Here is a 27,425-nt window from a genome sequence, read left to right on the forward strand (position 1 = left end):
GGCGACCTACTGCCCTCTCACACGCCTCAGGTAGGTACCCCACCAATTCTCAGTTTATCTAAGCGGGTACCTGCCGCCAGCCTCACGCGTGATTGAACAAAAGTTGAGGTCGACTGTGTAGGTACTGCGCGCCCGCATTGACTGATGCGTGGCGGTGGATAGTGCTACCATAGCCATAGGTGAAGATGCATAAATATCACTGAGAATAATTTTCAAAACCGCAATAAAAGCGATCCTTTCGGTGCGAACTAGAACTATATTTGAGTAAATTAATTCGTTTTCATCGTTTGTAATTTTGGCATTGGATGTCACACGAGGGTGAAATATAAGAAAATTGTAGAAATTTAAAATGATACACATTGGTTTACACTCAGGATACGAAGAAACCAACACGTTTAGCTGGCTTAAATCAAAATAGATGTAGGAATTATAGGAATTGAAAGGTACATCCGTCTAAGCGTAGAATCTTATGAGATTTAATTAGAATTGAGATAGAATATAAGGATTACTAATATAATTAGGAAATTCAAAGGAAAATATTAAGATAAATTTATAAAAAAATCTTATTTTTTATCTTGCAGGAATTGACGTAAAGTAAAAACTCCTAACACTGCACAATTTTTTTTAAAATTTCTTTTCGTAGAACTTAGTTCAGTCGTACAAATCATGAATATTCATTTCATGCATGTATGCAATAACGCGATTCCTTAACAAGTTTAAACTTTAAATATAGACATAAATTGAGCCGCCAAATCGATTTCGCAAAAGAAATATAATCAAAAAGTTCAGTTTCATGCAAATAAGATGATTTTTTGCTCGAATATGGCTCCTATAAAGTTGAAACTTAGTATGCAGTCATAAATTATGCTGCCGATGAAATTCCAAGAAAAATATTCAATATTAACTAATGGGGTCTGCCACCCGCACACTTCGGAGCGGCGGTATTACGCCGCGCAGAAAAGTCTCACAATAGACTGCGCCGTAAACCGTTACCTTACTTTCGGACTTTACTTTTCTGCGCGGCGATCTGAAGTGGCGCGTAATACCGCCACGCGAAGTGCACGTGTGGCAGTGCCTAATGCGTTGTCAGCATCAGATCTGGTACCCAGTCAGCCGCTATCGTGGCCGACGCGACGTGTGAATGCGGCGGCCCTAATTACGCATTCCGGCCGCTACGCACATTTCGCGCGTCGAACTCTCGAGCCAAGCCGATTCTAATTTCCTGGGTTCCTGTTCCGATGCGGGCAAAGGTAGGTTCCGTATTCGACACAAATGGAAAGCTGCCATAACCTAATCCTAACGCAAACAGCTGACAAACAAACAAAACTAATACGACTAACTAAAAATATTCATAACTGACCGTCACGCCGTTTCCATAGAGGTAGGCGGAGAGGACGGACCGCCAAACAACTCGGTCTCGGCATACATACTCCTTGCCTCATTCACATTCATATTTCGTCTCATACGTACTCTTATATTATTCTGGCTCCTGACATGGCCCGACTCGAGTATCTGGTTCACTTGATCGTGCCATGTCTTCCTCGTGCGTTCCTGACTTCTCCCATTCACATTTGGATCATATTTTTATTCTCCTTACACTCCTTTCTTCGTTCATTCGCTCTACATGCCCAAACCATCTTAATTTTAATCATTACGCTTATGTCAACATTGCATTCTTTGCGGATCTCCACATTTCTCACGATCATACGTGGTTTTTCACACATACGCCTCAGGGATTTCATTTCCACAGCAGTCAGTCTATTAAAGTCTTTTTATATATATATATATGCACGGTGTACGCAAACTCATAGAACATGTTGGAAACTAGTCACTGGCTAGAGACCAGAGATAAAGGAGAACATTTGCAGAGGAGGCCAAATCCCACCCTGGTAGTTGTGGCCTATAGAATTGGTAATGATACTAGCAGCAGTCCCCGGTGTTGCCCGGGCTTTATGCAGAGTTTTAAACAAATCAGATGTGGACTGTAATTTTCCTCTTATTTTGAACCTCAAGTGTGCAAAATTTCATCAAATTCTGCTTTAAGGGTTAGGAAAGGGGGAAGAGGGTGGGTTTAAACATGTTATGTAGACAAAGATCTTCCTCTTGTTTTGAATGTTAAGTATGCAAAATTTCATCAATCTCGTAATAAAATTATAGGTTTTTTATAAAAATAAAACCACGCCGCAACAAACACTCTTCTTTATAATATTATATACAGAGATAGATAGATTACTAACTTCAGCTACAAAAAAACTGTGGTCGACCAGAAGTAAAAATATCACTACATCAGGAACGGAGTGAAGTACTCTGAAGAAATGGATAGTAGACGTGGGGGTTCCAGGCCCAAAAGGTAAAAATATAACTATGAAAATGGGACTCGGTACTGGGTGTAGCCTGCTCGACTACCTTAAAAAATATGTTGGTGTTACCTGAAGTAGTAGAGTGGATAATGTGTTCAGATTCAGATATCTGTGTTAGTGTTACCTGGAGTCATAATGTGGATAATGTGTTCAGATTCAGATATCTGTATTGGTATTACCTGAAGTCATAGAGTGGATAACGTGTTCAGATTCAGATATCTGTGTTGGTGTTACCTGAAGTCATAGAGTGGATAACGTGTTCAGATTCAGATATCTGTGTTGGTGTCACCTGAAGTCATAGAGTGGATAACGTGTTCAGATTCAGATATCTGTGTTGGTGTTACCTGAAGTCATATAGTGGATAATGTGTGAAAAATGAGTGAAAAATAAGAAACGAACTAAAAATTTACTTTTTGATTTCAGTCCGAGTATTATACATGTCTGGGCAAGAATATTGGACTAGACCGCCTTGATGTTATGAACAGTGACAACAGGCATCATCAGCATGAGAAAGAGTCCTTTCTCCAACTTATTCTTATGACATGCATGAGGAGCGAAATACTGGTTTAATCTGGACCTATTGATTTAAAAAAATCCCTTCGTACAGTCCTTAACCCACGTCACAATGACACCCAACCAGGTGGTGATACAACTCCCCTGATGGTACATAGTACAGATAGGCAGCTCTTCAACTTTTACTTTAAAAAAAACAAAGGTTGTAAAGAGTATAAGAGTATAAACTGAATACCACCTTTAAAACCACTTGGGTCGTGTAGTGCTATATCTGTCACCAAATGATGCATCCTCATAAAACTTGTTCTATCTCCTTTAATATTATGGTCAGACATAATAAAATTTAAACAGATTTAGAAAGAGAGAAAACCAAGTTTTCTCTTTGCATTTAGAAGTTTACAATCAACGCTTTGGTATAATTTGAAAAAAAAATCCATAAAACAGTTGAACTCACCTGGTCAAGGTTTGCCTTTTTTTAAATAATTATTTTTATATAAAACAAGTTAAAGAAGAATTAAAGGTGATGTGACAATAATCTTTATGATACGTTTGTCTAATTAAATGTGTTTTTAGTTTCATGAAAAGTGATAAATGTGGTTTACAAAAAATCAGTAAGCAATTTAAAAATATTTAGATTTTTCTCTGTCTCAAATAAATATTTAGATTTTTTCACATGTCCGTCTGTAAAATCAAAATCTTAAAGAGTCTTTCATCTGCTTTCAAAGACATCATTTCATTTTAGGATACATTAAAGTAGACAAGTGAATCCTCGAGTAATTATGCATAATGATAAGTGTTGTTGTTTTACCTATGTTAAGTTTACATTCAGTTATGCGGTATATAGCTAATACAAGGTGGGAGATATGAATCAACTTATGCTAGAATAAACATGGCACATAGAGATGGCTTTGGCTGCACAAAATGCAATCATTACTGCAATTGAACAAGGATTATTGTTTGTTGCTGTGTAAGGTAGTTAGTGAGGTGTTTTAGTACCTCGCAATATGCATTAGGTCACCATTAGGAACTAATACATTAATCTTTAGTACATTCAGAGCAGGAAATAGAATTTATAATAACTTAATGGAATCATAACTACCTACCTGGTAATTACTGGAAACATTTTAGCATAAATTACGAGCAATAAGAAAATTCAAAAGGTAAAGAATTCAATTTTGTTGCTCACGTTAACAACACAATTCATTATTTTGAGTCAGTAATATGTAATTATTACATTTACATTGTCTGGAATGTAAGCTACAATAGAACGCACACAATACTACCATGCGTCAGTAGTTTATATCAGATAAAGAAAGATTTAAGTGATATATTTTATGAATCATCGACTTATTCTGATAGGTAGGTCCCTAGAATTCCACCTATTCAAGTCTGAACCATAAATAAACCACTCACTAGATCGATATCTTCGGGTTGTTTGTATGAAACAAATTGGTCCTAAAAATCCATAGATATGCTGACATATAGACAGTACAATTCTCATTTGGAGCCTACTTATTATACTATACACCAATAACAAATTCTGAATGTTAATTCCATAGACTCGGAGTTTTTCATTTGTGGATATAGTTAGGCAACAATATGACGACACAATATTCACGGTTCCAATTTTGGATCGGAGTTATACCTCCTGGTCTGAACTATCACTGATCAATAATAAATACACGTCATATAATCATAAATAAAAATTAATTTAAAAAAAAGAACAATTAGAAATAGCTACCCAATAAATTAAAGAATATATAATAATTAGTGATAGTTTAGACTTGAATAGGTGTGATTTTAGGAACCTCCCTATCAGAATGTGTGGATGATTCACAAAATAAATCACTTTAATCATTCTTTATCTGATATAAACTACTGACACATGGTAGTATTATGTTTGTTCTGTTTTAGATTGCATTCTAGACAATATACCTGTAATAATTACTGACTCAAAATAATGAATTGTGTTGTTTTGAATTCTGTAATAATTCGTAATGTTATTATATTGTGTGAGCAAATTCTATGAAACATTATTTGGTAAATTTCGATTGAGTAGTTATTTAGTTTGAAATGCGCAGAAGTCATAGAAATATCAAAGTTTTCAAATACCTTCTTGGTACAGACAAAAATAATTATTTATTTCTCATGATGTAGGGGACAATCTCCATACAAAGTACATCAAACTATTGTATGGGAATTATTTTTAATTACACATTGAAAAAAATATTAGTGACATTCCAAAGTATCAGATCAGAAATTCCCATACGTGTGCCAAACGATATGCCATGTGATTTCATTATGAGATTCGATATTTTAGTTTCACAAGCTAGCAAGCAAACTCAATACAAATACTAGTAATTAAATAAAGTCTAAGTCAACAGGCGTATGTCATTTCTTGGTGCCCACCAAAAGATGGAATGATTTATTTGTTCAAATAGCATTACCGCCTCATATTTACGCATTCTTATCCCACGTTAAATTACAAAATATGGGCCTTCAGTATATACTTCTCATCATATTACTCATAGGGTTGCAAATTTATTCCTTAGCATTCTAGAATAACATTAAAAAAAAAAACAATATTATCTGATAAATTATGCAAATTTGACATATTGAAAATGTAAGCAAAAGATACCTACATCAACAATGTAAGCAGAAAAACTAGAGATATCAAATGTCAAAGATATCTGCAATCCAATCAAGTAGAATATTTATTCAATTAGGCGATAAGGCTACGTATGGTGACACCTAATGAATATTATGGGGCAATTAATGTTGAACTTTAACTTCACAAAAAGTTTAACAAACTATCAAATGAAGAAATGTACTCACGGATTTCGGCATTTTGATTTTTTTACCAGCCTCCGAACCTGAAAACAGAAGAAATATATGCAATGAGAAACTTGTAGTTTGTGACAGTATGCATGACACACATTAGTTTTAGAAAGTATTTCTCAATTCAAAAACATTGTCAATGCTCGGTGAATAAGTAAACAAAATAGCACAAAGGTTAGTTGGGATTATCTATAAATTTGTGCAAATAATTCTATAGGGAATCAGAACAACATGCACCTTGACATAGTAAAAAGTTTTGAGTAACAAGTGTCCACTAATTAACTGCACCGGGATACATGTTTGGTTACAGAAGAATACGTATATTATGGATTGTTTAAATTATACATTATTTTTGTTGTTATCTATAACATATTACACTTACTTAAAATCTGTTTAAATGGGAAAAATCACCGAAAACTCCGCATAAGTGGCACAATCATGTACACAGTAAAAAGCACACACCCAACCGGGCAAAGTAATGTTGCGATCGCTCGCAGTCTCGTCGTGTGACAACTCAATGCCGTGACACTAGACAAAGGCTAATCACACTGATAAACTTCACTGGGTAAGAACTAAATGGCGTTGGGGAAATCGGGGTAGTACTATTTTATCAAAGTTATGATATTTTAAAACTGTAAAAAGTAAACGAACTTGTTAATTTTGAACTAAGCTCAGCGATATAAGAACACATGTAGTTTGTACCCTTATAATGAATATTTTTACAAGTTAAGATGAATTTATTTAAATTTAAGCAGCTAGCTGTACTTTATTTATGTCGTCCCATGTCCGTCATCAAGAATTTTGTTTGTTTTTTGATGCGCAACGATAAGTATACTTTAAAAGTGTATTTTTTTACGTTCACCTATTCTTAGGAGCCGCAACCCTGCGATTGCAGCATTGAAGATTGTGCCAACGCACTTCAAAAAGCACTGCAATTGCAGTGTCGACCGAATACATTCATTTTGCCTTTGAACAATACTTCTACAGAGTTTGTTAAACACAAAAATCAAAATTTCACTTTATCAAGTACGGTTTTGTCTTCATGTTGGCCTTAACAAGAGGGTTTTTTTTACTAATTGAATATTCTTGCCATCTCCTATGGGTTATCAAATCAATTTTTTGAAATGATAATTGATATATCGAAGCAAGGGGAGCATTTTCCGATCGCATTTCCATTTTTTTACCTTGCGCGATTATAAAAAGGTTTCAGACTACAAGAACCATGACAATAACCAAGAACCTAACATGCCTTGGACGGAATATTAGTGCGATTTCATATTAATGACATTGGAGCCAAATCTGTCTGAATGTAAATTGCCTAGCAGCCATTTTGTATGACTAACTTTTGAACCGATTTGTATGCAAAGTTGCGCATAATTAACAATTATTATTTTATTTTTGTGTTGTTGATGCAGTGTTAACGGCTTATGATTTGGCTTCAATACCATTCATAGAAAATCGCACCAATAATGCTTTGTCCAGGGTTCCATAGGTCCGTGTTGCAAGAACTTACCCTTGTCCATACTTTATTCATTGGTTTATGGTCAAAAGTTTTTTCTTCGAAGTTGTGTTTCTATGGTTTTTCTTTTGACCTATTTGACGTGAGTTCTGTATCTATGTATTTAAGCATATTTGACGTTTAGCCGAAGTAAATAATATCACACTCGCTTACAAATAATGAATATTTGAATAGTAATTTAGATCAACCTCTATATTTGCAAAAGATATTTGTTCGTCTATTTAACGTTGAAGTTAGTAATTTGGTCAGAATGGCCTCAACATCGCAAGATGCGACTGAAACGTTTGACCAAGTGAGAATCATTGTTTTGTTGTCATAAAAAATATTTATTTTTCGTTTTACAATAACTAATACGTGTTGTTTATTTTAGTTCGATGAGGATGAAAACGCCGATGTACAACTGGGAGCCACGCCATCAGGCCGTAAAAGATTATTCAGCAAAGAATTGAGGTGTATGATGTACGGCTTTGGAGATGATCAAAATCCTTACACTGAGAGTGTCGACCTTCTGGAAGATCTGGTGATTGAATTCATAACGGAAACCACCCACCGGTATTTATACTTCCTTCTTAGAGCCGGTTTTACATTAGGCTCATCTCATTCAATTACTTGGATCAGCCATCTGGAAATATTCCGAGAAAAGGCAATTTGGTAATTATTTGAGATAGCTGGCCATTTAAAAAAAAAACTCTTGATTTACCTTGATTACTATAAAAGGAAACTGACTGAATTTGGGAAATTTTTAATTTTAGTATTTTAATTGTTTCGAAAATTCGCTTTCGCTGTATGGTATGACAGCCAAAATAATTTCTGTTAATGACATTATCTTATGTTGGTATTCCTGATACCATACGAGTGGCTAGAGTTACCATTTACTCTGCATATTAGGTAGGTACTCTTTTGGACAAACTCTGAAAATTAAATAAAGGTATTTAGACATGTTTTATGAATACAGAAATCTTAAAAAAAGTTAGGTTATTATAGGTTAGGTTAGGTCAGTATATGTTAGGTTAGGTTTGGTTGAGTTAGGATACATTAGGTTAGGTTAAATAACTTAATAATACTTTTTAGGTAGGCTCCATTTTGCCAGAATATTAACACATAGTTTGCGGGAGATGCAAACGCGTCTTTTTCAAACTTTTGGTAGAGAGCGGGAGACACCAAAACGCATTGTACATTTAGAGTTACGAGAAACGCATGATGTTGGTTACTCTGTGAAGTCAAAATTAGGCATCAGTTCTCGTGAGACCTGTACTAGGTACCCGGCAGTTGGTGGAATTAGGGTCGTGTGGCCGACTGTGGTCATAAAACATGCACTTGAAATACAATAGCTGTAAGATAAACATTTCGTTTTTTTAATCTTTACATTTCTTCAGTGTTATAGCGATATTGTCTCGTTCAAGACGTTCTCCATTTTCGTTTCTGCCTACTATCCGCTATAAAAAATTCATACAAAATAACTATCATTGTATGATACATTCGTAATGTGTTGAAAAGTTATTTGTGTGTTGTGCTTGAAAAGTTATTCGTTACATATGGTTTTCATAATAAAGGGATATTTTTTCATTAACCTTCCAGCGGGCGCGCTGTCATAAAATTTACGACAGACTCGCCTTATCGCTTCCCCCACTCTTACCACTTAATCGTAAGCATCGAGCTTTGCTAGAGTCAAATCAAATGTCAAACATTTACTACAAAATATAAATGCTTTTCACAAAGTGAATTACGGTCGGGCAGAAATAAATAACATTTTACCAACTAAGCCATGGATTAACTACACTATTATTAAATCTATCCGTAAACGTAACAAACTCCACAAAAACGTTATTAACAATCCTTATGATATACAACTTCGAAACTTTTATAGAAGATATAGAAACATTTGTACCCAAATAATAAGAAAGGTTAAAGAGATATATTACAAACAGAAAATAGAAAACTGTAATAATGACCCTAAAAAACTTTGGAAAACACTTAAAGAAGCCACCCACTCTCAAATTTTTGCCGTAACAACAGTTGATACGGCCGCATGCAAAGAGTTAACAAATCTTATTAACCTAAGCATCGTAAAAGGCCGATTCCCCGACAAACTAAAACACGGAATCATAATCCCAATACATAAAGGAGGCTCTAGAGCGGACATAACTAACTATCGTCCAATTATATTACTAAATTCACTATCTAAAGTCTTTAAAAAAACTATCAATAATCAACTAATTGAATACCTTGAACAAAATAACATACTATCACTCAACCAGTTTGGATTCAGGAAAAATAAAGGCACCTCCGAAGCCCTGGCAACAGTTACCGATTTTCTAAATGAAAACTTAGACCAGGGATCTAAATGCATATCAACATTCTTAGACCTGTGCAAAGCATTTGATACTATCTCTCATCCTAAACTTTTACAAAAACTATCTAATATTGGTATAAATGGTGATGAACTTACTAGTATTAGCGATTATCTGTCAAACCGAAAGCAAAGTGTGAAAATCAACAACTGCAATAGCAATCAATTACTAATTAGCTACGGCGTGCCTCAAGGAAGCGTTTTAGGTCCTACCTTGTTCTTAATATACATAAATGAATTATGTAATCTTCAAATAGATGCCAAAATTGTATGTTTCGCTGATGATACGATTCTCCTCTTTAAATCAAGCAATTGGAATGATGTATTCATAAAAGCTAACAGGGGCATAACTAAAAGATGGTTAAACAATAATACACTAACAATGAATGTGACCAAAACTAAATACATTGAATTTAGTATTAATCCTTCCTTAAGAACCCCAGAAAATCAAATTAAAATATGTGCTTGCAACCTGACAAATACGATAACATGTGATTGCCCTTGTTTAGAACAGGTTCCTAAAATTAAATACTTAGGTATTATTTTTGACAGCAATTTGAAGTGGAAACAACATATAACCACTACAGCAAACAAACTTAGAAAATTTATTTACTTTTTTAGACAAACTCGCAACTTTCTCAACCTAAGCCAGCTCAAAACAATCTACTATGCACTTTGCCAATCTTTAATAGAGTATGGTATCATAGCATGGGGAGGAGCAAACGCTGCCGCCATTGATCCAATATCTAAAGCTCAGAAACTTATAATAAAGACTATCCTCAAACTACCAACCACAAGCAGCTCGGATGAAATCTTTAGGAAAATCTGTGTTATGGACATTAGTCAACTTTATGCCAAAAATATACTATCATACCTCTTCAAACACAAAACTACTTTTGACAATGTCCAAACTGCTCGTGATACTAGAACCAAAGGACATAATCTCTTACAAATCCCTTTCGCTAAAACAACTTTTGGCCAGAGAAATTTTAGATATTTTGCAACAAGGCTTTATAATGCTCTCCCACTAGCCATTAGACTGAACAATTTTTTTTCGAAATATAAAACAGACATCAAGTCTTGGATCATCAGCCAAGACCCAAGATCAAAAATTTTATAAAAATCCCCTCATAAGTATGTACTAGATGCTGATTAACCAATTTATTATTATTATTTATTATTTTTTATCATTTTCACATTGTCATTTATGTTATGAAATATTATATGTATCAAATAATATGTAAACATTAATTTATGTACTCAATACGTCTGTCTTGACACAGGTTTATCCTAGTGAGACAGACATCGAAAAAAAACTTTATATTGTTAATAAAAAAAAATAAAAAAAAAGGATAAGAAAACAGAAGCTTTCCAAAACAAGGTGTTTGTCGGTTATGTGCACTGGATAAGAAAAGATCCTCAGCATCAATGAAATGTTGCCGTTGCTAGTCCTTTACATGTAAGAACCATTCTTCAGTTGAGGTGGTTTGTAACAATTGTAAGGATGAGAATATTGATTCTGGCTAAATAGGTGGATAAAATATTTTGTTTTGAAATATGAACATGTTTAGAGTGTTGCTTTCTTTTTTTTTAAGAAAGTCAAATAATTTTTTTTTAAGTACTGCCTATTATCATTTTTCATAACCTTAAAGAAATTCCCTAACATTTGTATAAAGAAAACACCACTTCCATGGAGAAAACTCGATTACGTAAAATTTACGACAAGCGCCCGCTCAAGGGAAATTTCTCAACGCGCCCGCTGGAAGGTTAAAAAAAAATTTCACAAAGTACGTAGCGCAACCCAGTACATGTGTAAATTCTGTGATGTACCTTTACATAAAGGGAATTGTTTCTAACGATTTCATACTTTCAAACAATATTAGTGTTTATTGTTTTGTATTTTACAGAATATATATATTACGTTGAACGTGCATAAAATGACTAAATCGACAATACGACAAAAGTTCAGTTTTTTTCAAAATTTTTAAATTTAAACCTAAACATCATAATTGTTTATCCAAAAATATAAACTAACCTAGATTTCGAATGAGGTAAAATACTGAAAATTTTATTTAAATTTGTTCAATAGTTCAGAGGTCATTGCTATTTTACATGAAACGTAATTTTGTTCGCGAACCTGATAAAAATTGCCCGCTTTACGGCTTAGATCGATTAAAAAACCCCCGCAAACTTTGTGTTAAATAACATTATATATATATCAGTTATAATCTTACGCTCGTAACGGCAGCCCGTCCCACGGTACTGTCTTCGCGCTCTCGTCACACCGCAACGTGACACTTTCATGACGGTAGAAGAGTTGTTAAGTACGCTAAAAAATGAAGTTCAAAAAATACAAACCATTAATGACTCGAAAACCAAAACTAATATCGAAAAAATTATCATTGATCTTGACAATGAAATCTGAAATATTAAAAATGCAACAACAAATAATTCAACTACAAGACAAACTTATCGAAAAAAACGGCCAACTGGTGGGAAACTTTGAAAAAATAATGAAAAGCGCAACAACACCATCCTATGCCCAGGTATTATCAACAACCAAAGTCACTCCTCGAGAAGAAGAGAGATTCTCAATCATCATTTCGTCGACCAAAAATAATGCTAAAGCAGAAGAAATTGAAAAGATAATAAAAAAATAAATAAATTTAAGTAACATAAAGATAGGAATAAATGGTTTGAGAAAAACAAAAGAAGAAAAAATAATAATATCATGCCCAAAAAAGGAATATGCAAATACCTTAAACCGCCGAAATAAAAAACTGAATACCGAATTGGTGGTAAATGAAATTCAAAAGAAAAGACCAAAAATAATAATAAAAAGATTAAAATCCAATCTTACTGAAGACGAAATAGTTTTCGGAATAATTACCCAGAACGAAGGAATTGAAGATGTTTACAAGGAAAGTGAAGACAACAAAATCACACTTATAACGGAGATAAAAAACACAAACATAAACGAAAAGCAGCGCCAATTCACTAGCTACATCATGGAAACCAGTGGCAAAATGCGAAAAAGTCTCCTTGCACTCGGTAAACTAAATATACAGTTTCAACGAGTAAAAATTGAAGATTGCGATCCATTAACTCAATGTTTTCATTGCTGTATGTTCATGCATACGGCTAAAAGATGCCTACACCGAACCAGCCCTCCAATTTGCCCACACTGCATGGGCGATCACATCCTTTCAAAATGTCCGGGAAGAGAAAAAACAGTACCAGCATGTGTAAACTGCACCAGACAAAATTCTAAATATGGAGAAAAAAACACCACGGACCACGCAGCCAACAGTATTAGGTGCAACCATTGATGTATTATACTAGATTAGCCCTATCTAGCTAAATTCATTTTTAAAATGACCCCACATAGCGTACGTCACAAATATGGAGATGAACTTAACAACCCAACTCTGTTTAAACTCCTTGTACAAGCGTTCAAACTCGTAATCAAAACCACGGAGAATTTGTTGTCAGAGGTGTTGTAATATGGACATAAAGCCAAAAAGAAACTAACACTTACAGCAAATTTTAAGTGCTGAATAAGGGCTGAATCAGGAAAGAATTGATAAATAACACAAAAATGATTTTAATTTAATTTATATTTTGTTTTGGAATTCTATACAGGTTCTACAAAAGCAAAAACGTTCACATTTTTATTATTGTGAAGAGTTTTTTTTTTTAATTTACCATAGTATTTAGATAGAATGGTATATAATTATTGAAGAAAACAATCACTTTGTGATTTGAAATCATTTAATTTAATTTGGTTTTATGCCCGGTCGGGCTTTTGCATGCATTTTAAAACAGAAGATATCTAGTAAGCTGTCGAAAATTATACAAAATAATTAAAACTGATGAATATAAAATAATATTAGTAAAACATTTAACAGTAACATAAAATTATAGAGACTAGAACAACACTATCATTTAATAATTATACTACTATCATTCAATTAAAAGTTATTTTGTCTTCGACCACTTTGTTAGAATTAAGACATTGTGTCAACTAGTTTTGGTCAGCTAGTTTCTCAACCTTTTTCAAGATAGCATTATTGAAAACTAACCTAAGTACTAAAACTAACTTAACGACCATTAAACATAATGTAAGATTAACATAAAGAGAGAGATAAATCATCAAATATTGCGGGTTCACAAGCGAGCTGAACCACGACTTATGGGAAAGGAACGAAGCAACCTAATTGAATAAGCAACAATGATGAGGACAGAGCTTCAGAGAGCGTATGGGTAAGGGGTAAGGGGGGTGGAGATTACATGATTACAATATATACTTATTTATTTATTTACGCCCGTTAAATAGGATTTTACGTATTATTTACGACATTCACGAACATCGGTTGTTGCAATTCTGATACAGGAACAACCGGCTATTCGATTACAAAAGAAGTTTCAGCAGGATTGAGAACCAGTCTTGTTCGAGAAAAAACAATGACGGTATCTATATTCGCAGGACCTGTGGCCATGGTGGACAGCGACTGTCCAATATCAGCCTTAAAACAACGACATTATCAATTAAAACCTGATCAATCCATAATAAACTTTCTTAAGTCTTTTATAATTACCGGAAAAACAGGCAAAGCTTTGCAGTCTACACGTCGTAGGCCGCTTGCAGTTAGATAAATATTTTTTTTTTTTTTTTTTTTTTTTTTATAAATTTAATTTAGATTAAATTTGATAATATTATTATTAAGTTCTGCAAGTGTTTTAGTTTTTTATTATTGTGACAGCTGTTTCGGCTTACAAGGCCATTTTCAAACTGTAAGCCGAAACAGCTGTCACAATAATAAAAAACTAAAACACTTGCAGAACTTAATAATAATATTATCAAATTTAATCTAAATTAAATTTATAAAAAAATTAAATGGAGTTCTACGAATTAAACACAAAAACAATAAATAGATAAATATGTTTGAAAATTCTTAGAGCAAACGCGGTTTCCTGCTGATGGTACCCAGTTATTGTCACATAATTGAATTCGGATTGTTTCTAACCATTTCTCCATTTTTTCCGGTTTGTAGGGAAAACAAAGCGAAAATACCCATAAAATAAATGAATTCATTAAATGACGCAAATTTATTTCTATCAATTCTTCTACAAAAAATCGAAAAGGCGAAGTAGATATTACCCGAAAGGCAATAACGACTTAATACAACCCTGATTGGCAAAATGCACGGACCAAATATATCACACACTTGAGTTGTCGCGCGTGTCAACGCTAGACGACTAATACATCAATAATTATCACGCATTGGTTGCGTGATACTTGTATGCTCCCCACGTGATAATAATTAACAGGAATCACCCAATTGGTGGATTCCTTGTGGGTGTGTTATTCATGTGACGTCAGGAATTTTACCAGCAAAAATAGCTGACAAGCAAAATAGCTTAACTCTAGACCAACAAAAGGTAAAACGCAATGCACAGTGCCCATTTCGCATTGCGACACAATGCGTGCGCCTTTTCATAAATGTGCACGTGAACCAAACCAAAATTGTGTTGGGGTCATTTTTCAATGGTTATGCCGTGTCTAGTCTTATTTAGTCTATGGGTGCAACTATAGAAACAAAATGCTGAAAATTGCGAGGGATCGCATCGATTACGACTAATGATGCATATTATTAATCACAAGTCTAACGAAAACCTAAAAAATATGCACAATATTTCAAAAAAATATTACGAAAAGCCCGCCCGCAAAGTGTTAACACGCAGTGATAATATACAAGCCAACACATGTAATATTATAATTGCAAATGTGAAGTGTATTCCCAGCGCCAACATTATTGTTAATTTTATAACTACCTCAAAATGAACGACTTTATAATAAACGCAATAGATAATTCATATAAAATAGACGAAAGGATTTTTGACACGGTAAATAATACAAACGATTTTATAGATATAAAACCTACAGCCAGCCTAATAAGAATACACATGAACGTTAGATCTTTGGAAAAAAATTTCGAAGAATTTCTAATAACTATTAAACAATTAAATAGACTTGACTGTATAATATCAGAAACGCATTCATCGAGTGAAATTAATTATAATATACCGGGTTACTCGTACTATGCAACAAAATATAAAATTAACAGAAATAGCGGCGTCGCCATATTTGTATCAAATATTTACGCTGTTACAAGTGTAAATGAAATAATGGTGAGTAATGTCAATTTATTAAACATGGAGATAAAACAACTTGTGTTCTTTGGTGAAGATAACTTTTTAGCCAACTTAATGCTGTGTCATTAAAAGCCACAATCTTTAATTTTTGTATTAGTTTGACATATGCTGTCGAAGGCTTTTTGGAGATCAACAAAAATAGCAACACATTTTAAAGATTTGTCTAAAGCGTCTTGTATGGTACTAGATAATTTAGCAATGGCGTCTTTTGTGCTTTTGTTTTCCATGAATCCAAACTGGTTTTCGTGAATTATATTATTAATCTTTATGAACTGAGTTATTCTTTTTTTGGCAATTTTTTCAAATATTTTTGCAATGTTTGCAAAAATATTTGAAAAAAAGAATAAAAAAAAGAATAACTAAGCCAAAAAAAGAATAACTAAGCCAAAAAAAGAATAACTCAGTTCATAAAGATTAATAATATAATTCACGAAAACCAGTTTGGATTCATGGAAAACAAAAGCACAAAAGACGCCATTGCTAAATTATCTAGTACCATACAAGACGCTTTAGACAAATCTTTAAAATGTGTTGTTATTTTTGTTGATCTCCAAAAAGCCTTCGACAGCATATGTCAAACTAATACAAAAATTAAAGATTGTGGCTTTTAATGACACAGCATTAAGTTGGCTAAAAAGTTATCTTCACCAAAGAACACAAGTTGTAAAAATTAATCACGCATCTAGTCTACCACTCACAAGTGATTTTGGGATACCACAAGGTACTGTTTTGGGTCCATTACTATTTATCATGTACGTAAACGATATTTTTAAACAAAACCTCAGTGGAACAGTTATATCTTACGCAGATGATACAATTATCATAATTAAGGGTAATGACTGGAAATTTGTAAATGAAAATGCAAATAATGACATCCAAATCCTAAAAAACTGGTTCGATACAAATATACTTACAATTAACGCAAAAAAAACAGTTTATATACCATTCACAATAAATAAATTCAAAACTTACCCCAACATTCATATAATAATACCCAACAAAAAATGTAACAAAGATGTTTGTAATAAATCATGTACCATACTAAACCAAACAACTGAAATAAAGTACCTCGGTGTAATTTTTTAGGTTGAAAATTTCAACAATATTCTATACCTGTGAATAGTTCATATTAACTTGCTCCGTAGTAAAGTGTATTTTAAAAACTATAACGCTCAAATTAAAAGTTACTCGGAGTGTTACGTGTTCGTACTACAAAGTTCTAAAATATTTTTTTATAATATCCGAGTTATTTAAAGTTCCTTCCGAATTAAATCAGCAAAACTATAAACAATACAATTTGCTTTTACGCGGGTAGTACGAAAAAAACATTAATTCAAGATGCATTGCCGAGTGTGCTCAGAAACTCTACGTACTGACGAGTTAAAATTCACGTGTGCCGCATGCAAAGGCGCATTTCATTTGGCTTGCGGAGGTATTATTGAGAACACATATCGTCGACTTAATCAAGAACGGCGATCTCAACAAGTTTGCAAGCATTGCAATTTAGCCAAGCCCGGCGCTGCTAGCCCGTTGCAGACAATCAGTGATACTGAACCTTTGGAGCAGATTAAAAAAGTTACGGATATTAGTTCAGCGCTCGCCGCTCAGACACCGACAAATCTTAAAGATATTCAAGATCTAGTCATGAACAAGACGTCCAATCTGGAAAAAACACAAAATGATATTCTAGATCAGAATAACAAAATACTTGAAAGTATTCAATTTATGAGTTCTCAATATGAGGATTTCATGGCTAGAATCCGTGACATCGAACTAAAAAATGATGAACTCACTAAAAAGAACTCAACCCTGGAAGCTAGGATTTATGTCTTGGAAAAATGTGTGGACATGCAGGAAAGGGAACTCAAAGCGAACAACATAGAAATAAGAGGCATCCCAGAAATCAAAGGAGAAAATCTGCAAGACGTTTTTTTCAATATCTGCAAAACAACAAAGTCCTCCACTGATACAAAGGACATTGATGCCATTCATCGCGCAGCAAAAAAAAACAACAAGAGTCATCCGAGAGAAATCATTGTTAAATTCAAAACGAACATAGCAAGAGAAAACCTATTAACAGACGTAAAAACTTTCAACAAAAACAAACAGAATCCAGAAGACAAATTGAACACCTCAAACATCGGTATAGCTGGTTCCTGCTCGCCGATCTTCATTTCAGAACAACTAACATTTCGCGGTAAACAGCTGTGGTACAAGAACAGCGGCGAAGGAGAAACAATATCGCTTTTTTTGGATTAAACGGGGGCAAATTTATCTTCGTAAAAACGAGGGAACTAATGCCATTGTTATCTCAGACGAAAGCAAATTGGCTGCGCTTTGATAATTTTGAATTAATGGCTATTCTTTCGAGGTATGTCTTGACCCGTGCATTTATGTCTCGCTCTATATTTCTCCATATTTGTTTCATTTCCTACCCTTCTGGAATTCATTTGTTATGTATGTTATGCAGTTCCTGCTACCTTATTTTTATAATTATTATTGTTTTGTCTTCTTGCTATCTCTTTCATAGTACTATATCTAATTACATTATTTATACTATATTATTATATATTACTCATATTTGTATAATTTACTACCGTTTTCTAATTCATTTGATATCAAGCAATTCTTGCTACCATTTTGTTTTTACTTCTTGCTATCTCATTAATAGTACTACATCTAACTACAACATTTGTACTATATTATTTATATTAAGCACATTATCCATTTTAACTACATTTGGAATCCCATTTAATTATATATTACTCGGGAACCAACTTCTATACAACACACAACCAACACATACTTATGATTCAATTAAATTATGATACCGGAAATGATTCCGGTATAGATCTTAACATGAATGTCATTGATGATATGAACAATCTAAATAACTATAAATGGTGTGCTTACGGCGTTAAAATTATACACCAAAATATAAGAAGCATTTCTAATATTGACGATTTTTTAATTTTTCTGGATCAATTCAATTACCAATTCGACGTTATTATTTTATCGGAATGCTGGCTTAGTAAAGATTACACCTCAAAAGTTATTCACAATTACTCTGAACACCACACAAACATATATCTTAATAAGTCTAGCGGGATCGTTGTATACATCAGAGACGGACTTCAATCTCAAGTTGATGAAATTTTCTTATCACAAGCCAACTGCCTGAAAATTGTATTGAATAATAATCTATGTATTTTTGCAATATACAGATCACCCTCTTTTCAAAATATTGACACTTTTCTGAATTCACTCCAATCAATTATCAACAGCTCAAAAAATATAGAACGGCAAATAATTATAGGCGACCTCAACATCAATACAATTACCGAATACCACCGCCAATCCAACGATTACCTATGTTTGCTAACTGAAAATGGGTTCATTCAGACAATTATTAGCCCTACTCGTGAGCAGGGCATGAGTAAATCTTGTCTTGACCACATCAACGTCAAAAAAATTAACCATGTTGACTCATTTGTCATTCACTCTACAATCTCAGATCACTATACAACAGCACTCTGCCTTAAAAACAAACCTCCTAATCCTGCTAAAATTAAACATGTTGCAAGAATAAACTATAATAACTTAATTGAAGACTTGAGCTCAGAAAACTGGCAAAATGTTCTAGACCAAACTGATGCCGACTCATCGATGAATGAATTTATCACTAAATTACATTCATATATTTCAAAACATACAAGCAATAAACTCATACCACATAAACAAATAAAACTTACGCCATGGATCACCCCTGGCCTTATCAAATCGATTAACATTAGGAACCAACTTCATAAAAAGGCAAATAGGTGCCCTGAAAATATTTTAGTACAAGCTCATTACAAAAATTATAGGAACTTTTGCAAAAAACTAATAAAATCGGCCAAAGAAAATTATTATAAAAAAATAATTTACGAAAATAACTGTACTCCAAAACGTTTATGGGAAGCATTTCGCAATATAACTAAAACAAAAATAAATAAATCTTCCGATATTAAATCACTGACCATCAATAACGCGAACACCTCAGACCCAAAAACCATTGCGAATTTTGCCAATAATTATTTCACGTCAGTGGGAGTCACACTTGCGAAAAAAATTCTCAACAATCTTAATACAACAGAATCCGATCTCGCTAAGTTAAAAATCTCTAATTTCGGTCATAAATTAGACAACATCCAAACAACTTCAAACGAAGTCATAAATATAATTGACGAACTCAAGTCATCGAATGCTTGTGGTCCTGACAACGTTTCATCAATTCTGCTAAAAATTACTAAATCCTTCATAGCAACTCCAATCGCGTATATTTCCAATCTAAGCTTCAATTCAGGAAAATTTCCAAATCATTTAAAACACTCTATTGTTATACTGCTTCGCAAAAATGGAGATAAATCGCAGATACACAATTACCGGCCAATTTCTTTGCTCAATTCAATCTCGAAAATTATTGAGAAAATTGTAAAGAATCGTCTAAGTCATTACCTTGAAAAAAACAATATCCTTTCCAATAGACAGTATGGCTTCAGACCAGGATTGAGCACTGAAAATGCCATTACAAACCTGACGAAAATCATCTCCAACAATATAGATAGAGGAAGAAAATGCATTGCGCTCTTCTTGGATCTAGCCAAAGCGTTCGATACTATCTCACACAAAATTCTCTTGAAAAAACTACAGCGCATCGGCATTCAGGGTCAGCTACTTAAGTGGTTAGGTAGTTATATAGAAAATAGGAGCCAAAGAGTGAATATTAACGATACTCTAAGCGATCCGGCTGATATAAACTTTGGTGTACCTCAAGGAAGCACTCTAGGACCACTTTTATTCAATATCTATATAAATGAATTATGTAACAGTTCATTTGCCGATCATATTATCACCTTTGCCGATGACACAGTATTATTATTTGAAGGCAAAAATTGGAATGAAGTTCATAGTAATGCAGAAATTGGTATTAATAAGGTAAAACAATGGCTAGATAATAATCTTCTCACTCTCAATACTGACAAAACTAAATTCATTTGCTTCAGTGCAACTCAAGCGGGACAACCAAGAGAAACTCAAAGAATTATTATACACCATTGCAATGACCCAAACACTTGCAATTGCAATACCTTAGAGTATGTGGATAGCATAAAATATCTAGGAATTATTGTAGACAAGAATCTGAGATGGAATGAACATATCTATTCAATCTCCACAAAGGTCAGAAAACTCACGCATCTTTTCATGGCGATTAGAAATATTCTATGCGCAAAAGATCTAAAACTAATGTACTATGCCATGTGCAACTCTTTACTTGAATATGCATCTTTAGGATGGGGAGGATGTACCAAATCAATTCTGGACCCCTTAGCCAAAGCACAGAAATCACTACTAAGGGTCATACTTAAAAAACCATTTAGATACCCCAGTAATGATTTATTCAAAGAGATAGGAGTTCTGGATGTGAGGCAACTATTTATAAGAAAAGTTATATTATACACACAAAAATATCGTCACCTCTTCCCCTCCGTAGAACATTATCACAACACCCGACATGCAGGGAGGAATCCAATAGTTCCACTTGCTACTATGACATCCCTTGCTCAAAGACAATATTCTTACCTAGGTCCAAAAATGTTCAACCTTATACCCGGTTCTTGGAAATTGAAAAGTGGAAGCGTCCTGCGTAAATTAGTCAATGATTGGATTCTAAACTTAGGGAGAGTCGAAAGTGAACGTATGCTGTATAACTGTTAAACAAAATCACCAAATCAACTGTTAAACAAAATCACCAAACTTCTGATGTTTTTCAACCTAAGATTTATGGTTATGCGCCCCTGAAGCCTGTCTGCTCATTAGGTACATCACTACTGTAAAGCGTATCACATTTGTACGTCGCACACTAACTCTGTGTGAAACTTGGTACCTACTACGGTAATGATTTATAATAAATACATAACACAATATGGCGTACGAAGTAATGCACCAAATTTCACCAAAGTAGCACTAAATCAGGTACTATGTATTTATATTCATAGTTTATGTTTCATAGTTTATATTTCTATCTATATATATAGTTATTGTTTTTACATTTTAGCAGTAGTTCAAGAAATGAGCGCGGTATATATTCGTATTGCTGTATAATATAATTTGTTCTGAATTCATGTTTTAATTCAGTGAAAACAATCATGCACATAATTTATTACACATTCTAGTTACAACGCATACCTCATACTCTGTAAATTTTAATATTTTATGTTACCAGGTTAATTCGGTAAATCCGATTATAATATATGCTACCAGATTAATTTTTTCTACTTCTCACAAAACAATGTATGTGTACTTATATTTATTATATACATTTTCTTTATTACACAACTTAATTTCAGAGAAAAATGAAACTTTTTTTTGGTTTTTGTTATGTAATTATGTACATTTCAGTAATAATATGAACTAAACATGTCAATTTGTCTGTCCTAGAACGGGAAACTTTCCTAGTTGGACAGGCAAAGCATCCAATATGTAATATGTACTTTCTTTTGATAAATAAATAAATAAATAAATAAATAAATTGTAGACCAACATATGAAATGGAACAGACACATATGTGAACTTGTTAAGCGCATTAGAAAATGTATCTATATATTCATTAGATTAAGAAATGTTCTCAAGCTAAACAACCTGAAAAAAGTCTATTACGCACTAGTCCAATCATTACTTCAGTATGGAATCATTGGGTGGGGAGGTGCATATGAAAAAATTTTAAGCTCTGTAAAAGTGTTACAAAGACTAATTATTAAAGTAATTTTGAAAAAACAACCAACATTCTCTTCAGCATCATTGTTCAAAATTTTCGAAGTACCAAAAATTGAAGACCTCTATAAAAAAGATGCAATATTACAAATATATAAAGAAACTGTAATAAAAAAACTTAAATTTAACTCATCCTTAAGGCATAATTTTAACATCCAAATTCCTCTATTTTCAACTCAACAAATGCACAATAATTACATTTACAAAGGCATAAGATATTTTAATAGTCTTCCCGAAGAAGTGAAAAAAATACCAGATTTTATTTTATTCAAAAAAAAAGGTCAAATTTATCTTTAAAAAAAATTAATATCACCTTTCAAATGTTATAACTTCAATTCATGTTACAACCAAAATTAACGTCGCAATCCTCTTTTAAGTTTATATTTATTGTACTGTATTTATGTTAATTACTGATATAAACATGAAATAATTGTGAAATAACTCCTACGCTAAGCTCAAGAGCTAGCACTCTTCATTGGAGTGGAATTTCAATAACATATGTTTTTCACTATTACCTATTATTACCTAATTTTATGTACAATGTAACAATGTTATAAGTTAAACAATAAAAAAAAAATATATATTTTTTTTTTTCAATTTCCGTTATTCAATTATCTCTAGCTGTTCGTCTTCTAGCCAATTATGTAGAAGCAGGAATACCATTTGACAGAAATGATTTGAAATGGCTGTCATTCCATACAACGAACGCGAATTTTCATTTCACGTAATTAAAAATTTCCCAAATCCAGTCAGATCCTTTTATAGTAATAAAGGAGAATCAAAAGGTTTTATTTAAAAAAAAATCGCATTAATCGTAGCCAGCGATCCCAAATATTTACAGGCAATTTTTATTCTAATCTTCTTTTATTCACACATTGAAGTTTCCTAGATTTTCATTTTTAAATGTTTTTGATCATTTCGATTAGTGACATTTCTCTTTATTTAATTGTTTGATATTTTCAGAGCAATGGAGGTTGGCAGAACAGGTCGTGTTCAAGTAGAAGACATTGTGTTCCTTGTTCGTAAAGATTATAGAAAATATGCCCGTGTCAAGGATTTACTCACCATGAATGAAGAGTTGAAGAAGGCTCGGAAAGCTTTTGATGAAGGGAAGTTTGCAGGTAATCCTGAGATGGCTCCGTAACTTTAACAACTCTTTAGATTTGGCATTGAATTGGGGCTTTAAATAAATTTTGTAATATCCTTGTTTAGCTATCCTAATGTAGTTTGCATGTATTAGTTTTAAGATTGAATAAAGTATATTATAAATTCATTATTTTTTATTTATTTAAAAAAAAATTACGGTGGATACATTTTTTAATGTTATTTCACCTGTCATGCTAGGGTTGCCTCTGTGTTATGGCGGTTGAAGTTTTCAGAATTAAATTTTTCATAATATATACACGGTGTCCGGAAACTCGTAGTACAAGCGGGAAACTGGAGAATCTACACCACATGGGGAACCCAAAATAACATAAAGTTTTTTGATTCGAGCATTTTCAAAAAAAAAAAAAAAAAACAAAAAAAAATATTTTTCGGCTATTTTAGGGTTAAAGTTTTTTCTGGTGTTTAGGGTTGAATAACAGATGTTTTAACCCTGCAGAGCAGAAATATTTTATGATTACACCGGGTTAAATGAAGGGTGATTTCAAAATAATGCTTCAAATCAGAGTTTCTTCATTTGTTTTACTTTCAAATAGTTTTAATTAGTTGGGTACTTTGATCTTCAGTAATAATTTATAAGAATTTGATTAAAAAAAAAAAAATTAAAAAAAAAAAAAATCAACTTCAAACTCGATTTACTCAATAACGAAAGCTCAAATAAAAAAAAAATATACTACAAAATCGACTCCAAATGTGATGTAGATTCACCAGTTTCCCGCTTGTACTACGAGTTTCCGGACACCCTGTATAATAATTGGTAAATTATTATTATTTTTTTTTTTTTTAATATTTTTATTTATTTTATAAAATACAGTATAATGTTTAAATTTACATAGTAAGAACATATTTCAATAAAAATTAACATGTTTACCTTTACAAGAGTCTAAAACTCGTGTGTAAAGGGATACAATTCAGTTTTAGTTTAATATATGTCATGTCATTAAGACAATTGGATAAGGAATGTGAGAGATGTGTGAGGGAGATTATGTGGTTAGAGTGTAGAATTTATGGGTGTTATAATTTAAATGTATTGAAGATTAAATGTTGTGCGACTATTTGTTATTTGATTTATTGAGCTTATTTTATTGATCTTTGACAGCTACAATCACTGAACTTATAATCCGTAGAGGTGTTCTATTCCGATTTGAAAGAAAATCATTTTCGCCCGGTTACAAAGACCTTTCTACTCCAAGGTCCCAGACAGCCCAATGAAATTGATTATCTGTATTACAATTTTTGAAAAGCAATCACATCAGGAGTAAGGAAACATTGAGCTTTGGGAATATGGACACGCCCGCAACAATTTTCTATAAAGTTTATCTTTTCAGTGGTAAAAAAGCATTGTTATGAAAAAACATAAAATTGTTGCCAGATTATCATTTTTTCCTTAGTTATAAATTTTTCGTTAATCTAAATTGGGGCAAATTTTTTTTTTTGTATTGACAATTCGTGATGTATTTCCATAACAATGATTTATTAAAATAATTTAAAACTTTTATATTTATGACCGTTACCTGTTCTAGTAAGTATTTCACCATCCTCTCAATAAATACCCATTACAATAAATAAATACTCACGATAGGTAGAAAAGTCAACTAACTTATTCAATATAATGTTTATAGCCACTACCGAGTTTAAGTACCGAATGGTAAACGCGGACTTAATAAATAAATAAAAGTTATCCTATGAATAGTGCTTTTGACAGCTCATCGTAAAGACACTAAAATATGACCTCAGCCTATCATGGCCATCTTCACACTGGAACAATATACCATAGTTTAAGGAGAAATTGTACCAGCCTGAAGCAATGGCGGCTCGTGACTTTTGGGTGTACTAGAGTGCTAATATTACAAAAATGGCATTATTGATGTTGTCGCTGAAAACAATTTTTTTATTATTTTTCGAAAATACGATTTTTTGTTTGTTTTACTCGTGTGGCACACGGCCAAACTGAAATTTCCTGAAAATTTTCCCACAAAAAATCGAATTTTCGATCAACATAGTCGAATTTTTTAAACTTGGAACTCTATCACTCGGCGCGAGCCGCCACTGGACTGAAGATGGCCGTGATAGCCTGAAACCAGTAAGGGTCATAAATATTAAAAGTTTTAAACTATTTTAATAAATCATTTGAACAATAATAATGTACTCTCCACTGAGTCATGATTGTGTTGTATTATCTTTTTGTACAGGTACCGAGGACAAATCAACATGATTTGTTATCATTGTTTTCAAATCAATTACTCGTCATCTTCCCGTCACTATCCAGAGAAATTACATCATGAATACAAATGACTTATAATGTATGTCTCATCATTTTGTATTTTTATACAATAATTACCAATAAAGTATTATTTTCATAAAATATTTATTGTATTTATTGTTATTTAGAATTCAGTAAATGGACATCATAATATCATCTATCTAAGTTCAATACCGTGTATGAGCCAATAATGTTTTTTTAAGCTCAGAAGTTCAAGTTCAAGAAGTTCATTAGAAAAATTTCCACTTTTACTGACACCATAATCCACAATTCTTCCAACCACCCTATCTCACATAAACACTCCTCTTTCCACAGCATGATTCACCGGCTAGTCACTATTCCTCTATCTAATAATAATTTATCTAATGAACTTCTTACAATAAAACAAATAGCTAAAAACAATGGATATGACTCTGATCTAATCGATAAAATCCTCTCAAAAAAACTTTGACGAATTGCAATGAATAAATACGTATATATTGACTCACCAACTACTAATAATAATAATAATTTAACTTCCCAATGGCGAAGAATTTTGTATAAAATATATGTAAATTCTCTTCCCTTTGCACAACTAAACTTCGTTCATAAATAAGGCCGGCCTTCTATACTAATAATAACTTATCAAAACTTTTAATTAATTGTAAAGATAAAGAAGATATAGTAATCCACTCTGGCATCTACAAACTTCATTGCAACAATTGTCTGGCAATATATATTGGGAAAACTGTGCGTAACATAAATATTAGAGTAACATAACACGTCAGGTGTTTAACAAGTACTGGTTTTTCAGAATTTGCTGAACATTTAATTAATACTAACCATACTTTTCATAAAAATACAGGATTTAAAATTATACATAAAAATAAAATAGGAATATGCCTTATTTTTACTTTTATTTTTTTATATTAACTCCACACAGGAGGCCCTGAAGAAAATAATTTCCCTCAGGGCCTATGTCATCTTTGGGGATGCTGTGTGGAGGATCTTTTTGTGGAGAGGAAGGAGTGAACATGGGTCTTGAAGAGTCCCATGTTGTAGGAGGGAGGAAACACAGAGGCCGGCAGTTCGTTCCACAGCCGAGCTGTTGAACTTAAGAACGAATCGTAGAAGCGACCCGTTCTCATGTGACAAATGTCAACCGTGTACAAATGTTGGGCGCGCGTTTGGCGTGTATCCCGACTACGCACCGGTGCCGAAGGGATCAATGACGCTAGTTCCTCAGAGCATCTTCCATTGTAATACCGATAGAATAAGGACAGCATACCTACCTGATGCCTGTGCTCTAAAGATTGCAGTCCGTTTGTTAAGATTGGGGAATCTATCAAACGGACCGCCCGTTTTTGCACAGAGTCAAGGGTTTTTTTCAGGTATTTAGGGGCTCCGGAC

The 27,425-nt window shown here is 33.0% G+C and overlaps 2 protein-coding genes across 3 annotated transcripts in view; one reads left to right on the forward strand and one right to left on the reverse strand.

The window, feature by feature from the left end:
• Positions 1-6,220, reverse strand: part of Moe (moesin) — a 107,663-nt gene extending 101,443 nt beyond the window's left edge. Inside the window, exons 1-2 of the mRNA XM_089632571.1 lie at positions 6,094-6,220; positions 5,709-5,746 (exon numbers count right to left, since the gene is read on the reverse strand). Of these exons, the coding sequence (XP_089488697.1) occupies positions 5,709-5,720 (12 nt within the window). The 5' untranslated portion in view covers positions 5,721-5,746; positions 6,094-6,220. The remainder of the gene's footprint in view (positions 1-5,708; positions 5,747-6,093) is intronic.
• Positions 6,221-7,319: 1,099 nt separating this feature from the next.
• Positions 7,320-26,111, forward strand: Taf13 (TATA-box binding protein associated factor 13). 2 transcript variants are annotated; one of them, XM_089632573.1, is made up of 4 exons: positions 7,320-7,522; positions 7,601-7,782; positions 23,573-23,730; positions 25,966-26,111. In XM_089632573.1, the coding sequence occupies exons 1-4, from the start codon at positions 7,481-7,483 to the stop codon at positions 25,986-25,988; spliced, it is 405 nt and encodes a 134-aa protein (XP_089488699.1). In that variant the 5' UTR covers positions 7,320-7,480; the 3' UTR covers positions 25,989-26,111. The 2 variants fall into 2 exon arrangements, with proteins under 2 accessions (XP_089488699.1, XP_089488698.1); XM_089632572.1 differs by lacking the exon at positions 25,966-26,111 and having other exon boundaries at positions 23,573-25,152.
• Positions 26,112-27,425: the final 1,314 nt, after the last annotated feature.

The sequence above is a fragment of the Hesperophylax consimilis genome, chromosome 6 (assembly GCF_061612785.1).
Source record: "Hesperophylax consimilis isolate HC1 chromosome 6, BYU_Hcon_1.0, whole genome shotgun sequence".
In the NCBI taxonomy this organism is placed as follows: domain Eukaryota; kingdom Metazoa; phylum Arthropoda; class Insecta; order Trichoptera; family Limnephilidae; genus Hesperophylax; species Hesperophylax consimilis.

Coding starts and splice junctions, on each gene's coding strand:
- Taf13 (XM_089632573.1), top strand. CDS start 7,481: ATGGCCTCAACATCGCAAGATGCGACTGAAACGTTTGACCAA. Junction 7,523..7,600: donor CGACTGAAACGTTTGACCAA/GTGAGAATCATT, acceptor TGTTTATTTTAG/TTCGATGAGGATGAAAACGC. Junction 7,783..23,572: donor ATAACGGAAACCACCCACCG/GTATTTATACTT, acceptor TGATATTTTCAG/AGCAATGGAGGTTGGCAGAA.